Source organism: Oryzias latipes, chromosome 1 (assembly GCF_053564925.1).
Source record: "Oryzias latipes strain Hd-rR chromosome 1, Olatipes_Hd-rR_3.1".
Taxonomy (NCBI): domain Eukaryota; kingdom Metazoa; phylum Chordata; class Actinopteri; order Beloniformes; family Adrianichthyidae; genus Oryzias; species Oryzias latipes.
The window spans coordinates 39,220,221-39,235,647 of NC_136237.1; the positions used below are offsets into that span (position 1 = coordinate 39,220,221).

At 40.8% G+C, this 15,427-nt stretch overlaps 1 protein-coding gene across 9 annotated transcripts in view; it reads left to right on the forward strand.

Moving 5' to 3' along the window:
* Nucleotides 1–15,427, forward strand: part of rptor (regulatory associated protein of MTOR, complex 1) — a 176,673-nt gene that overhangs the window by 113,272 nt on the left and 47,974 nt on the right. For 5 of the 9 annotated variants that reach the window (XM_023954642.2, XM_078947150.1, XM_020706919.3 and 2 more), the window contains exons 12-21: nucleotides 797–898; nucleotides 5,419–5,502; nucleotides 6,069–6,179; nucleotides 6,919–6,993; nucleotides 7,084–7,149; nucleotides 9,430–9,621; nucleotides 12,353–12,493; nucleotides 14,106–14,226; nucleotides 14,458–14,526; nucleotides 14,793–14,933. In XM_023954642.2, coding sequence (XP_023810410.1) covers nucleotides 797–898; nucleotides 5,419–5,502; nucleotides 6,069–6,179; nucleotides 6,919–6,993; nucleotides 7,084–7,149; nucleotides 9,430–9,621; nucleotides 12,353–12,493; nucleotides 14,106–14,226; nucleotides 14,458–14,526; nucleotides 14,793–14,933 — 1,102 coding nt within the window. The remainder of the gene's footprint in view (nucleotides 1–796; nucleotides 899–5,418; nucleotides 5,503–6,068; nucleotides 6,180–6,918; nucleotides 6,994–7,083; nucleotides 7,150–9,429; nucleotides 9,622–12,352; nucleotides 12,494–14,105; nucleotides 14,227–14,457; nucleotides 14,527–14,792; nucleotides 14,934–15,427) is intronic. The other 4 variants (XM_078947151.1, XM_078947157.1, XM_023954645.2 and 1 more) reach the window with 1 other exon arrangement.

The following is a 15,427-nucleotide window of genomic DNA, read 5'->3' on the forward strand; positions in this document are numbered from 1 at the left end:
TAGTTACACACACTACCTATTTTTATTTTGGCTCTCAGAGTTAGAGAAAAACTGCTTTCCAAACTAAAAAATTAAATGAAAACAAATAACTTATATATTCTGTATCCTGCATTATTCTACACTGTGATAAAGATTGCCACTCTGTCAATACAGTATTGAACCCCCAAGCAATCATTTTATTAAGTCAACAAACCTCAAAACTGTCAACAGTCTTTGGTGCTTTTGGAAACATTTCCACTTCAGGGAATTAGATTGCAAGAAATATCTCTAATTTGTTAGTCTACTTCCATATCTGATACTATTTTACTGCTTTACTTGAACCCAATTACTACTATCATTCACATTTAAAGGGCAGGGGATGTTTTCTTTTACCCAGCATGCACCACATGTTTGTGTTTTAAAGCGTGAGCTCCATTCATCCTTCAGACAAGCGTTGATATTTCCCTTCTCCGTGTCCGCGAGCGGAACGTACGTCGTCGTCACAATTCCCACTGAAATTCCAGCACTTGCGGTGTGATCAAACACCATACGGCCATAAAATAATCCATCAGGCGGGCTGTTGTGGCAGGAGGGAGAGGAAGAGCCAAGAGCGAGGTGGGGGGCTTGATCATGATGGATAAGGATTTACGTTGCTGCTGCAGCGGAGCGTCACATCGAAGCTCATTATGTCGAGCCGTTTATGAAATGATGGGGAAGTCACTGCAGCAGGGTTCGTTTTGTGTGACTGTGTGTGTGCGTGCGTGTGAGGGGAATTCATCATTTTAAATATTGTCTTATCTTTGTTTGGTTCCCACAGCCCAGTGAGTTCTTCACACAGCAGCTGACGGCGTTTGAGGTGTGGCTCACGATGGGAGTGGAGAACAGAAACCCCCCAGAGCAACTCCCCATAGTACTGCAGGTACACACAAACACACACACACACACACTAAATCTGGACCTTCAATTGTAAGCTCGCTGGTTCTAATCCTTGGAGGAAACCTTAGATGTCCAGCAAGTACTGTACTTTCTTCTCTTTTCTCACCCTGCTTTGGTGCCCTTGAGCACTGCCCTTAACCCATTTTGCTACACACACTCAATCACACAAACACAAAATCTGGACTTTCAGCTTTAAGTTTGCTGATTCGAGTCCTGAAAATGGTTGGACAAAACCTTAGAAGGATAGAAAATGTGTTTTGCTTTCTCCTCTTTTCTCACCCTGCTTCGGTGCCCTTGAGCAATGCCCTTGATCTATTTTACCACACACACCAAGCACAGAATCTGGACCTCCAGCTGTAAGTTTGCTGGTTTTTGGGCTGTGCTCCTGTCCTTGGCTGTCTCATCTCTGGCTCGTCTCGCGCCCCCAGCTTTCCCCCAATTCCATCTGGGTGAAGCCCATCAGCTGCACTATGCAAACATGTAGTTGTAGAGTTAGATAAACGAATTCTTCTCCAACAGTTCTGGTACATCGCCTGTCCATCCTGGGACGGGCATCCCTGAGGTTTCCTCCTTTTTTTTTTCTTCTAAAATCTGTTTTTTAGGGGTTTTCGTGTTGTATAAGTAAGGGTTAATGGCCTTCGAAGTGTGCATTATCAGTTTTTAACGCACTTTACGGAAGCACCCGGTTCAGGCTTCCATGGCGTGCGTTAAAGAGTGATGATGCACACTTCGAAGGCCATTAACCCGCTTATACCATGGTCATTTACAAAAGAAATAAATATTAACCAGTTTTTAGTCCTTAATTCTTTTTTTTTCTCATTTGAATCGCTTTTTTCACGAAAAGCGGACTATTGCGTGGTGCGGCGCCTTGTCATGGTAACATGACAAGGCGCCGCACCACCGCTGCAGTCAAGATTCGGCGATATAAAGCTATTTTATATATATATACTGATCGTCCCAATGGGTTGAATAAAGCATCAGTTTAGAGAGAAAGTTCAGAAGATTTGTGATAGGTGACCGGAACTTCTTTTTGGGGCGTGCGGTTATCACTTTTTAACACACACCCAGCAGCCAATCAGAATCGAGTATTCACCCGGATAATGGTATAACGCTATGTACACGCCATCTATGCGTAGCGCTTTTAAGAGAGCGTGGAACATGGGTTTTTGAACGTGCGTTGAGCATATGGTCTGTCGCTACCCTATAGTAGCGCATGTACTCACAGTTGGAAGAGTCTTCGTGCGAAATGTCGAAGCTGTACAAATCTGGTGAATCTTGCTCCTGGCTTTTTCTTTCACAGCTCTATTCCGATATAAGAAAGACTTGGTTTCATATCATTCTTCTCGGGCAGAAACTGCAATTTTTCCGTTTTCGATTGGTTGGCACTTCCATGTTTTAACAAGAAAGTCACCCAGATGTCACTACCAAATCTGATTGGTCAAAGTTTGACTGGTTTAACTTTCAGTGCACGTTCAATCATCACGATTTGTACATAGAGAACCGAAAATGGACTAAAAAACGTGCATAGGGACACATGAACGCTAGAGTTTTGAATGTGGAAGCTCGAAACGGGCATATGCTCCACGTTTTACATAGATTCTTCATTAGAAGCAGTCGTTTAAATGCGGGTTTCTGTGTCAGTTATGAACGTAGCATAAGCTGCAACCTGTTGCTCACATTGTCCCCCTATTATACAATGCAATGCAATGAAAAAAAAAGCATTTTCGTTCTATGGGCTCACCAAGCAGACTATGATCTTGATATTTTGTGCGGGCCCACCCGTCCAGGTTCGTCTGCAGGCGGCTTGTATCAGTCCGTAAGGGCAGTTGTGACAAAGACTAAAGAAAAATGGATTTTCAATCTTAAAATCTTCTCCCACCTCAATGCTGTTCTCTTATGCTTTTTCTGGAGGTGTCAAACATCGTGCAGCTGTTTGTGAAGCCGCGCAGAGACTACAGAATCCCTGCTGGGTAGAGCCATCAGTGTTGCAGGCCTTCAGAAAAAAGGCCTTTATTATTCATCTTGATTAAACTCACAAATCATTTGTCTCAACTCCACCAAGCAGCCTATAAAATTACTGCTTCAGTGCTGCTCTCCTCACTGCAAGAATTTTTCTCATCCCCAAGACCCAATTATTTATTATTTATTATGTAAGAGTCTTTTTTTCCTCCCGTCTTCCCAGACACCAAAGGTAAAAAGAAATCATTATTGGAGTTTTCTCTGGACAATTTTCCACAGATAAAGCTGTGACTTGAGCAGCGGCTTCCTGTGTTTGAGCCGTGTTCATTTGTTGGGAGTGTAGTCAGACACTCACCTCGTCCCCATGTCTCCCTGCAGTTCTGTACAGTTGTATTATATCACAGGGTAGTAGCACCGTGGAGCGGTCTGCGCTGAATGGTAATTTCCTGCTGACTCGGCGCGCTGCGAGCAGCAGCACATCCATACAGCGGTTCTATCGGGAACCGTTAAAAGATGGGAAAAAGCCAAAGTGATTGTTAGATGTTTGTGTGGTGTTTTTTTTTTGGTGAACAACCGGTATCCGCAGTAGGTTTGTGCAGCAGTTACTCCCTTACAACTACAAAAAAAAGGACTCAAATGGACACAAATTCTGCACACTTTTAAGCACACGGTTGCATAATTATAAAGACGGGCGTATTCGCTGGGAAATTTATGAGTTCATGCATAAAATTAAACCTGGTCCCATTAGAAGGATTGCTAAGACTGAGGAGAAATGTGCGCAGTAATCCATCGATAATGCTCTTTAATGAGAGGGAGAACAACAGCCCCGCAGAGGCGGGAGATGCGGTGCGGCGTTGTCTTGACAACTGCCGATTCATCCAAGAAGGATTAAGAAATTTCGCAAAGGGATTACGAGCCACAATGTTACGGTAACACAAAGGCATCCTTGTTATGCCTATTTGTTCTTTCAGGAAAACATAGTGCAGGTAACTCACCGCACACACCGTAACGCAGGAGAGGGCTTACTCACTGCCTTTAAACCATTCAGGTAAAGAGTCACAGACGCACTTTTTTATGTAGCTATGTTAATCTGGGATTTTACTCTATAATGCCTGTAATGGGTGAGCGTTAAATTCTAAAGAATGTAAAAACATACAAAATATGGATGTCATATCCTAAAAAAAAGGGAAAAGAACGCTAATCTTCAGAAGAAAATCCCTAGAAGCTATTAAAATTGTATGTCCATGCAGCATGTAATTTTTACTAAACAATAGATTTGATAATAAGTTATCAAAAACTAGAAACAAGAAGTTCCACATATGCATTCAAAAAGAAAAAATAAGCTAAAAAAGCTGTCAAAATTACTTTAAATTAAATGTTGAACAGCCCAATAATAAATAATTTTTTCCCAAATCTGAGCAAATGGTTTGTAGTTTTGGAGTTTCTATGTTTGTAGTTAATTTTGCTTACAGTGACAATAAACTAGTGTAATAAGTGGAAGTGACTCATTTTGGGACAAACTGTGACCAAAGCGAGAAAACCATCTTAGCACAAGTTAGTTCATCTTAATAATTTCTCATAAAATCTAAAACTAGCACGTATTCTTAGAACATAAATCTACATTTTTGTTTCCCAAATAATGACAATGAATGCCAGTCTAACTTGAAAACATGTATTGAACTTTAATATAACATGCCAAAAATACGTTTTTGTGATTCTTAAATAAAGTATTTTCTATTCTCAAGAGTATGGAGCACAAAGATTTTGACTCATTTTAATAATAATTTCTAAATACTAGCTTTTAATAAGACAAAAGTGTTGATAAGAGGAGTTTAAACCTGGTAAAATATCTTGAATGTCTAAAAACGAGGTTTTAAATCTTTGTAAGTATCATAGTTTTTAGTGTCGGTTTAAGTTTACTTTTGCCCGGTGGCTCCACACCTGTGTCACGCTAACAAACACGCATGCTTTTGCGCTCCAACACTCACACACCCACAAGCCGGTGTTCCCTGCAGCTTCCCCCTGTTCCTGTGGTCACGCCCTCAAGCCGAAGCCCTGGAGAACTCGATTCATGCGGCCTGTGTGGGTGGAGAGCGTGTATGTTAGCTTCCTCCATATGCTTGGAAACACACGCAGTGGGACAGACCGAAGGTCCGGCGTCGTGCCTTCACTCGGGATTTGTTATGCACCACCTAATGCTACCAAAGCCCCACCCACACATGTGTACATTTATAGCGGCTGCCATATGCATCCCTATAAACGGTGCCCCAGTTGGCACCGACATTCACCAACAAACAGCACAAATACCCGAGTTCTGTCCCGCACTAACGCCTCAGTAAGAACCAAAATCAAATGGCAGCCAAGAGGATGCACCCGCCCACCTACGCAGGTGCGCACACACAAACACAAACGCTCCCTGGAAGCACCGTGGTGTTTCATCAGCAGCATTGGTGGGGCAGCCACCTGTTTCCGTCCTTCCGCTTCTTTTAATCTCAGGCTACCCTTTGGTTCTGAGGTTCACCTTTGACCCCTGTTCTCTTTCAGGTCCTCTTGAGTCAGGTGCATCGGCTGCGAGCTCTGGAACTGCTTGGACAGTTTCTGGATCTGGGACCCTGGGCTGTTAGTCTGGTTTGTACATTTTTTTGGCGGATCTTTAAAAGCTTTTAATTTGACAACAATGTGTTACTTGTAACACCAGAAGTTGCAGCTCTTGCACTATTCACAGATTCATCTTTAGAAAAAGTAAATATTCAAATAAAACACAAGATCAACAATTTTCCAAGCTTTAATTTGAGCTATGTTTTGTGAAAATCTGTTCAGAAATGAGGGAGCTGGCCAGATTCTTTTGTTGATGTCTGCCTGTCCTAAACTGGAACAGCAGGGTTCTGTTGATTTGACTCAATGCAAAGCAAAGGCGCCTGAGCGCGCACGTCACTGTGGACGGCAGCAAGTAGGCAAAGACCAAACCTGTAATATATATCAATGATTTAGACACATTTATTAATGTTCGTAATTGTATGTTAGGACACAGAAGCTGAGAAATAAGCAGCAAAAGGTGAATATAATCTTGTGTAGCCAGCTACTGTTTTCTTGCTTATTTTCTAGGTTTTATTCTTACTTGTATGGAGGAATAAAACCCGTATTTTGTATTTATTCTTGGTGAGCCTGTAAACGCCTCTGCTGTGTGTTTGCAGGCGTTGTCTGTCGGGATCTTCCCCTACGTGTTGAAGCTGCTCCAGAGCTCAGCCCGAGAGCTGCGGCCTCTGCTGGTTTTCATCTGGGCTAAAATCCTAGCTGTGGACAGTGTGAGTGCAACATTTGCATTTTGGTTCTCTTCCTGATTTATTTATGTCCGTCTGCTGCAAACAGAACTTTAAATTTAGCAGAATTTGAAGCAATAAAACAAAAATATGTTCTTAATACGTTTCTTTTTTTCTTTTATGGTTAGTTCCATAGTGAAGTAGTTTTAAGTACATTTTCTCCATATATATAAAAAAAAAAATCTTAGACCTGGGGTTTGGGAGCTTATATCAGTTGTGGGTGTGGCCTAATCCCATCCATCAACATCATATCTGCCAACAACTATTTTATTATCTTTCCCTTTTTTTTATTTTCGTTTCTTTTAATTTGTGGGCATGAAGCAACTATTCAGCCAAACAAAATAAACGTTTTTGAGTGCGTTAGTGACAAAAAGAAAATACACAATTTAATGGTGTTTTTATTTCATTAAGAGAATAGGGAAATGCTACTAAGATAAAAGCTGCAGGTTTTGTTGTGCTGTTATTACTTACTTATAACATTATTATCTATTATTACTATTTATGGAAGGACTATATCAATCAATCAATACACTTTTTGTCTTTTTCTTTAATGTAATCATTTTTTATGATCATATCCAGTTGCTGCTATTTTATAATTTGCATATTTATTTTTATGAAATAATGTTGAGCATAGATATTGGGCATAAATAGTGTGAACGTTTGGAAAAACGTTGTTCAGGGAACATTTGATGTAAATAACTGCTGATTCCATCTTCCTCTGCAGTCATGTCAGGCTGATTTGGTCAAAGACAACGGCCACAAGTACTTCCTGTCCGTGTTGGCGGACAACTACATGCCAGTGAGAATCGGACAGACAAACATTCGGATCGTCCTGCCGTCTAACGGCAGCCCGGGTTAACTGATGTGAAACGATCCGTCTGTCTTTCAGGCCGAGCATCGAACCATGGCCGTCTTCATCCTGGCAGTTATTGTCAACAACTACAGCACAGGGCAGGTATGGACATGCATGAGTTTGTGCAGCCAATAGAAGCATGTCTTCTATGATTAATTTGCCTCTCTGCGCAGAGAGCCGGGTCATTCCTGGAATGCCTGTCGTTTTGGTCGCCTGTTGCAGGAAAATATTGTTGATGTGACAGTTATGTCTCCTCTGCAATCTCCTGTTCCGTCCCAGCCGTCTCCGTGTTGACACTCTGTCACCTCAGGTGTCACTTCGGTCTGCTCCTGGCCTCTGGTGTTCAATCCCAGAAGCCCTTTGTGTCTGATGCTCATTAAACATCCGGCAGCGCACTGTTGAGATGATGTAACTCTTCTGTCTCGACGCAAGCACACTTCACCATATTCCACCTTCGGCCCGATTCCCTCTTCTCTCTGCAAAGTTATTTTTCTGTCACGTTGTAGATGGTATTTGATTTGCTCTTTTTATTTCTGCATTCCTCCCCGTGATATTACGTACATAAAACTGACACATCAGAGGAGCTGCTTTCCTTAGAAAACCCCCTTCTTCTCCTGAGTCCCTGTGAGCGAAAAGCTCCTGCCTCTCCCACAGGTTCCTGTAAATTAAAGATGATTTCCAGCAATGCGCAGAGACTGCCTACTTCACATCTCCATTATTTATCCCCCTTCCAACCGCGGCACTCGTTACCGCAGCAGGGCTGTTGCGAACGCGCCACAGAGGCTCGCCTTCTCTTCTACGATCCAGCTGGCTGACTTTAGCTGAGAGGTTCGATCAGAGCCGAGGGAATGATGCAAGCGCTATCTGACGCTCCTGAGAGAGGCTGCTGCTGCTGCTGCTGCTGCTGCTGCTGCTGATGACAGACGGGTTTCTGCTCTGGAGCCTCACTTTATTGGAGATTAAGGGGGATTCCGTCCCCCACACTGAAGTGACAATTCAAGTTTCCAAAACCTGTAAAAAGTTAGTCAAACAGCAGCTTTAAAAGTGATGCAACTGTCCTAATTAATGTACAATTCAGCGCTTTATTCCTTAAAAGTAGGCGTCAAACACGTCTGAAAAAGTAACATTTTTAAATCACGTAATTTTGCTTCAATAAAGAAAAAAATAAAAGTTGCAGGAGGTGCTGAATGGCCCTCAGGCACTACCTGCCCTCGCTGCCAGCGCCATAACTAGCTAAGCAGATGCTACATGGCTCTCACTCTCTGGTCAGAGCTCCACATAACAAATTCACAAATTGTTATGTGGAGCTGTTGGACAGGACAAGTTAAAAAAAAAAAAAAAAAAAAATTCACAAATAAAGCACTTTCTTCAGAATGGCTGCCATTCTGCTAGTTTTATCTCCATAGCAACCATTTTACGTTTCGGTCGCCTGGGTGTGACAAACAGATCTACGTAATTTTTAGAAGAATCTGCTTAAGTAAATTTTTGGATTTCCTTAGCAACGGAGGTTTATTGTTAACCACGCCCACTCTCCTAATATGTTTTTGTCGTTTTTTATATTGCTTTGTTCAGCTTGAGCCAATAACTTGTGTATTAAATTTTCAAAATATTCTGGTAAACAGATGCGCGTCCAGTGAAGGAACGCTACTTTTGCAAGCTCGCTACCTTAAAATTAATGGAATTTCTAATTCCAATTATTTTTTCTTCAGCTAGTTTTAAGGTGATGCTCGAGGAATTAGGACATGATAGATAGAAAACCCTAGGAGGAGTTTAAACTTGTAGATGGTCAAATGGTTCCATGAATGTTCACGTATGTCTGAAGGACTTTTCACACATGTACCACCGGTGTATAACTTTTATATCGCGCCAACGGTGCACATATCACACTAAAATTAAGTAATTGACGCAGGATTCACTAATAAATCACATACAAAATGCGCATGAATCATTTTTTCCCACGTAAATTCACGTATGACCAGTTTTCATTCATGCGATATGTGCAAAATGTGCGTAGTGGCTGTGCGACACGGCCCTAACACTTCCTGTGTTTTTACTGACATCGACATTCAATTTAAACCATTTTAAAGCATCACCTTAAAATAAAGAATACTTTATTGCCTAAATGTTTGCTTTTCTGACTTGAAATAAGTAAAAAGATAAAAACGGATGCCTGTAAGAAAGGAAATAAACTACCAAGACAACTTTTCTTTTGTTTAGAGTAACTTAACTGAGCTGGTATTGCTGGTATCGACTGAAGTTACTTTATAGTTCACTCAGTTTTCTCTAATCTGCTTCCAGTTGTTTTCTTCTTTAATAGCAAAAGTCTAAAACAAATTTTTCCTTTAGAAAGTTCTTCAGCACCGTCTCCTCTGTCCTCTCCAGGAAGCCTGTTTGCAGGGCAACCTGATAGCCAACTGCCTGGAGCAGCTGTCTGACCCCCACCCGCTGCTCCGCCAGTGGGTGGCCATTTGCCTGGGCCGCATCTGGCAGAACTTCGACCCAGCTCGGTGGTGTGGAGTCCGAGATAGCGCCCACGAAAAGCTGTACACCCTGCTGTCGGATCCCATCCCTGAGGTGAGAAGTCAGAAACACGGCTGCAGGAAAAACCTCAAGATTTCCAAGTTCTGCTGTTAAAGGGATGAAGTATTTGTGCTGTGTGACTATTTTTGCGCTGCTGGGAACGCGATTCTCATAGGGTTTAACACCTATGTGACTGCTATTCTTATTTGAAAAGAAGTTGTCAGAAGCTGACTCTTCCCAAACGTACCCATCCTGAAGGGTGAGCTGGATCCACAGACTGTTTTTTTTTTTTAGCAGGTATATCATGACTAAAGTGGGGAGCTGTGTGGGAGCCTGAGCTGGAGGAAGACTCTACAGATGAAGCACAGAAACATGACTGTTTTAAGAATTATGCCTTTTTTATCCTGTGCTTGGCTCAGCAGTTCAGTTCTTCTGCAATTTTTTCCATCCAATTCTTCTGAAAATGAAAACATTTTCTGTGACACTTGATGAATCAACTGCTCTTGGATTGTGTAACCTGGCAGATTTCAGGGATTTTGCTCATACTAAAATATTAGTTTGGACTTACTTGGACTTGGACTTAAAAATTACATTAATAACTACAAAATATTTCTGTTCAAAATCAAGCTACATGCATATCTGAGGTCAGGAAGTACAAAAAAATCATTTTGTCTTGATGAGAAGATCCGTTTACCACATTTACAATAGTAATGCCAAAACTGTTGTCTCTCATCAAACGTTGGAAAGGTTTGATTGACAGATTTTGTGTAGCCCGCTTTCAATTGGTAGGGCTGTGGAGTTCCTTCCAATAGGCCCACTCCTGATTGTCAAGAGTAGTTGCCATAGAAACGCTGATTCAAATAAACTCAGAACAAACACTGCTTACTGTTTGGCTCCAACATTGTATCGTGAAAAAAACAGCGACTGAATTGAATTCATTTTCTATGGGTGACGTCGCACTCACTCTGTCCAGTTCAATGTGTGTTACATAAAAGTACAAATACATATATGCGTGTTATTCTCTTGTGCAGATGTAAAAGCAGGACATCTGTCTAGGTAAGGTCTACGTACACTGTCTACTCCCTGCAGAACTGGAAGAGTTAGACAACATCTGCTGGTTTTAAGTGAAAACTAAACTCAAGGACGGTAAAAGGGGGTTCAATTCCTGGAGGGGAATGAGCAATGGTACTGGGGGCAATTACCATATCAATGGCGAGCAGTTAACATCACCCAGTGAGGGTCCTTAGGCAAGACCCTTAACGATACTGCCTCCCGAGCGCGGTTTCGGCTGGTCAAATGCGGAGAAAGAATTTCCCTTCGTGGGATAAAATACAGTGTATAAAAAAAAAAAAAAAAAAAAAAAAGATTGGACAGCTGCTATGGTCCTGTGACCGACTGATTTCTAAAGAGATGATCATTGCCTCCTATTATCAATGTGTTTCCAAACTCTAGATTTTTTGGGGTTTTTTATGGACAATACTTGAACTAAAACAAGATAAACACCTGACCAAGACCTGTGAGTCAGAAGACCACGTCCTTTTTTACACAGTTTGGCGTTCAAATATGACAAAAAAGATTTTGAATTACCTACAACACATGTCAGTAATTTGCTAAATAAAAAACAGACAAAGAATTTTGTGGATCAATAATTCAGTTTAGATTAGCGAGTTGACAATAGATACCATTTCCTATTCAAAACAATTTGATTAAATATATATTTATTAGTTTAATTTCCATTTTCAGAAATGTTTTGTTTAGTTGTAAAAACTAATTTGACTTAAATAATGACTTATACTAAACAAAGTTGGAACTTTCAGGGATAAAACAATGAGTTTTGACCAAAATAAAACCCAAATAGAAAAGCTATTTCTGCCTTAAAAAAGTAATTTAAATTTTAAAACTAATTTAGAGATCTTAAGAATCAGAATTGCAGTTTTTAATTTTAATTAATCCTTCTTTAAACCCAGCTCTAGAGCTGTATGTCAAAATCTGTTGAAATGTTAGAAGCAGCTTTTAGTTGTAACAAACCCCCGCAGGCTAATTGGTGAACTGCGCCCTGCTCCACTTGCTTTCATTCGGAAATAATCTTAATCTACAAAGATAAAGAGGTTGCTGATTGGTTAAAAAATATACATCCACTAGAGCGAGAAAATCCAAACTGTCATCTATAGTTTTGTGTTGAAAGTGAAGATTATTTATCAGTGTTGCACATTCATAGTATGGGACTCCTCATATGTTTTAGCTAAAAGCTAAATTTAGGTAAATATTTCTTCAGTTTTAGCTCAGTTTGTGACCTAATTTCCTAATTGAGGCTTTTCTGAGAGGGAGTAAAGAAACAGTTATTGTCTTTTATGCATGTTTTTTTCCATATGTCAGAAAAATAGAAGCATAAAGATGTTTACTCTGTTTACTGTCGATGGGCGTGGCCCGCCAAACAAAGCCATCAGGTCTATCCGAGTGGCCACGCCCCCTTCTCTCTGAGAGACTCACTGAAGCAGAGACAAAAGCGTCAATGTTAAAACTCTGCACAAAGAGGCTTCAGGACTAATGATCTCTGCGTTTCACTCTCACGCTGAGCCGGAAAATTGAACTGTAATGACCTCGAATACTTTCATCCACTTGTCTCTATAGTCATTAAAGCATTTTTGTGTGATTCTGGTGAGCAAATATTTGACTTTCAAAGGCTGAAAACTGAGCTCGGACGGGAATTCATTAATGTCATTACAGCCAAGTTCTCCCTGAAGGACAGATAGACGAGCTCTTTGTCTGGTTTGTGTGACTGCAGGTGAGGTGTGCAGCTGTCTTTGCTCTGGGAACATTTGTCGGAAACTCCGGAGAGAGGACGGATCACTCCACCACCATCGACCACAACGTGGCGATGATGCTGGCGCAGCTTATCAATGATGGCAGCCCTGTGGTCCGGAAGGTCTGTGAAGCACAAAAACATCCACATGCTAAGCTCTGTGTGCTGTAATGCTGACTTTAATGCAAAAAATATACATTTAAATCATTAAAAGACAGTTTTTCTGGTGTTTATTCTCTGAGAACAAACGTAGAAATCACATTGCTGGACAAAGACAATTTTCTGACATTTTGGAAACTTCATCAGATGTGTTTGTAGGAATGGGGTGAGTGTTTACCCCTGCCTCCTGAATGCTAACTTAAAAACTAATTACCTCCCAGTTGGAGTCTTAAACTTACAGCCCTGACAGGAGTGAAGCTGCAGAGCTCTCCTCCCACTCTCTACAAATAAAAGCAACATTTCTCTGAAGGTGTAAGCAGCACTTTTAGCACTCCAAAACCATTTGTTTTGAGGAGATTTCTGAGTTAAACTAAGATACTTCCATGTGTGTAACCACAGATAATCAAAGGAAAACATCCGAGACGTGATAACGATTTATACCATGGTCCAGGGGAATACTCGATTCTGATTGGCTGCTGGGTGTGAACTAAAATGTGATAATGGACAGTGATAATGTACACCTAAATATGAAGTTCCGTTCACATAGCCCATATGTTCTGTATCGCTGTACTGGCTTCTTTGAAACAAACTTTTGCTTCATTGTCTGGATAAAAACAAGTGGTGAACCTTACCTCGAAAATTATTCTTTGGATCACTTTTCAGGATTTTTGCACCTTTACTGCTTTCCCCTGCTGGTTAGTCCTCACATCATCTGCAGCAGATTGAGAGGTTCTGTACCCATTACCATGACAATGAGTCACAGCCCATGTTTAAAAGTCTGCTTCTTGTGAAAAACTGATTAAACATTTAAAGGTCTATATCATGACAAAATTCCTTTTTATTAGCTTTTAAGTGTATTATAATGTTCAACCCCAAAGTGGTATTTTGCTCCATTCCAGCATCTCTGAGTATTCCTCTAAAATCCTGCACTCTGAGCACCAGCCCCTCCCAATCCACAAAAACAAGCGGGTCCTCACATTGTGACATCACAAAGTGAGAACAGCCCCTTCCAGGAAGATTTTGCACTGCCATCACGGCTCCCAGGCTAACACACACACTTTCTCAGGGTAGCTAGCTGTGACTGACTAAACATTTTTATTTTATATGTACATCCATCTTTGCAAAAGTTCGGATGTTTGATTTCGTGGGCTCTAGGTTGACGTCACAGGAGAAAAAGGCAGTGCCTCAGAGATCGAGTTTTTACAGTAACTGTAAAAAAATGACTCATATTTAATTAAAAAAAATGTGTTCCTTAGTGTGCCAAAGGTAATATATATTATCATATATTTATCAATATATATATATATATATATATATATATATATATATATATATGGATATGGTTTACTCTGAAAGGCTTAAGAAAAGCATGATATAAGTGTTTAAAAAAAAATCAAGATTGAAGTACTAATAATTTATGTACTATTTATTCCTTTGGTAAGTGGCCATGGTATAAGCAGGAAAAAGCCCTTTGAGAAATTTATGGACTTGACGGAAGCAACCGTCCTACATGACAGGAAGAAAATCTGTTTGGGAGTTACTGGATTCTCTGAATGTGTTTATATTTTTTTTTCAGGAGCTGGTGGTCGCGCTGAGTCACCTGGTGGTTCAGTATGAAAGCAACTTCTGCACAGTTGCCCTCCAGTTTATAGAAGAAGAGAAGAACTACTCGGTGCCGTCACCCGCTAACACTACAGGTACACACCTGGCGACACCAGCGCCTTGTCTCCCAAACTTCATAGCAGCAGCTGCTAAAACATGTCAGCAATCGCAGCTTATGCCATTTCTCCACATTGTTCTGGCAGTTTTTTTCCTCCTCCTTCTGACAAAAACATGACTTGAAAAGGACTTTCCAGTCTGAAACCGTTGAGATGGAGGTGGAGATGAAGCGTGTTTTTCCAAATATGTTTTGCGTTTATCCATCACAGGGTTTAGAATAAATTTAAGGAGGAGCTCAAGGGATCTAAAGCTGGAAATAAGCTTCTCTTCTCAGTCAGGTGTGTAGGGGTTGCAGGGGTAAGTTTATGAGGAAGTTCTACATTCATGGACCACACTTTTGTTTGAAACCTCACTGGGGTTTAATCAACCAATCCTGTTGCTTTATACACCGGGGGAGCACTGAATTCTAGGACAGTAATTACTCTTTTTCCCTAACCTATCCTGTAATTTGGAATCTATTCGTAAATCCTTTTGTGAGAAGAGAAGAGCTTTTTTTTTTTTTTTTTTTTAATGCTCTAACCTGTTGCTGTCTGCTGCTGATTAGAGCCTGGGAACCTCACGCCAGTAAGGGACAGTCCCGCCATCCCCCGCCTGCGATCTGTCAACTCCTACACCAACATCCGAGCTGTCACCACCGCCCGGAATCTGAATAAAAGTCTGCAGAACCTCAATCTCAACGAGGAAGGTGAGACCCCAGGGAAAGCTGGGAAATAGAGGATGAGAGAACATGATAAAGATCACATGTCCGAATTCCCTCGGTACTACTCAAAAGGCAATAAGCAGTAGTGCCAGACTATCCATTATGCATTAATTCAGAAGCACGCTGAATACTTTTTATTTTATTTTTATTTTTTAAGTTTTTTAAATGTCACCTATGACATTAGCCAAACTAAAACCTAGCAAATATTAACATTTGACAAAGACTCAACTGTATCTGATGATGAAAACTTCTATAATTAAATAAATAAATAAACTTCATAAATATTTTTCGTTCAACCACAACGCATAGGTCTATACTCACCAATTTAGTGAGCATCAGTGCGCACAGAGAAATCTCCGGGTCACTGGATGTTAGAATTGTTGATTCGGATTCCGACAAAATGATGAGGGCCTTATAAAGTGCTCTAACCAGGGAGTAGTGAGTGAGTTCAGACACAAACATAACTTTAAAGGAGGGCT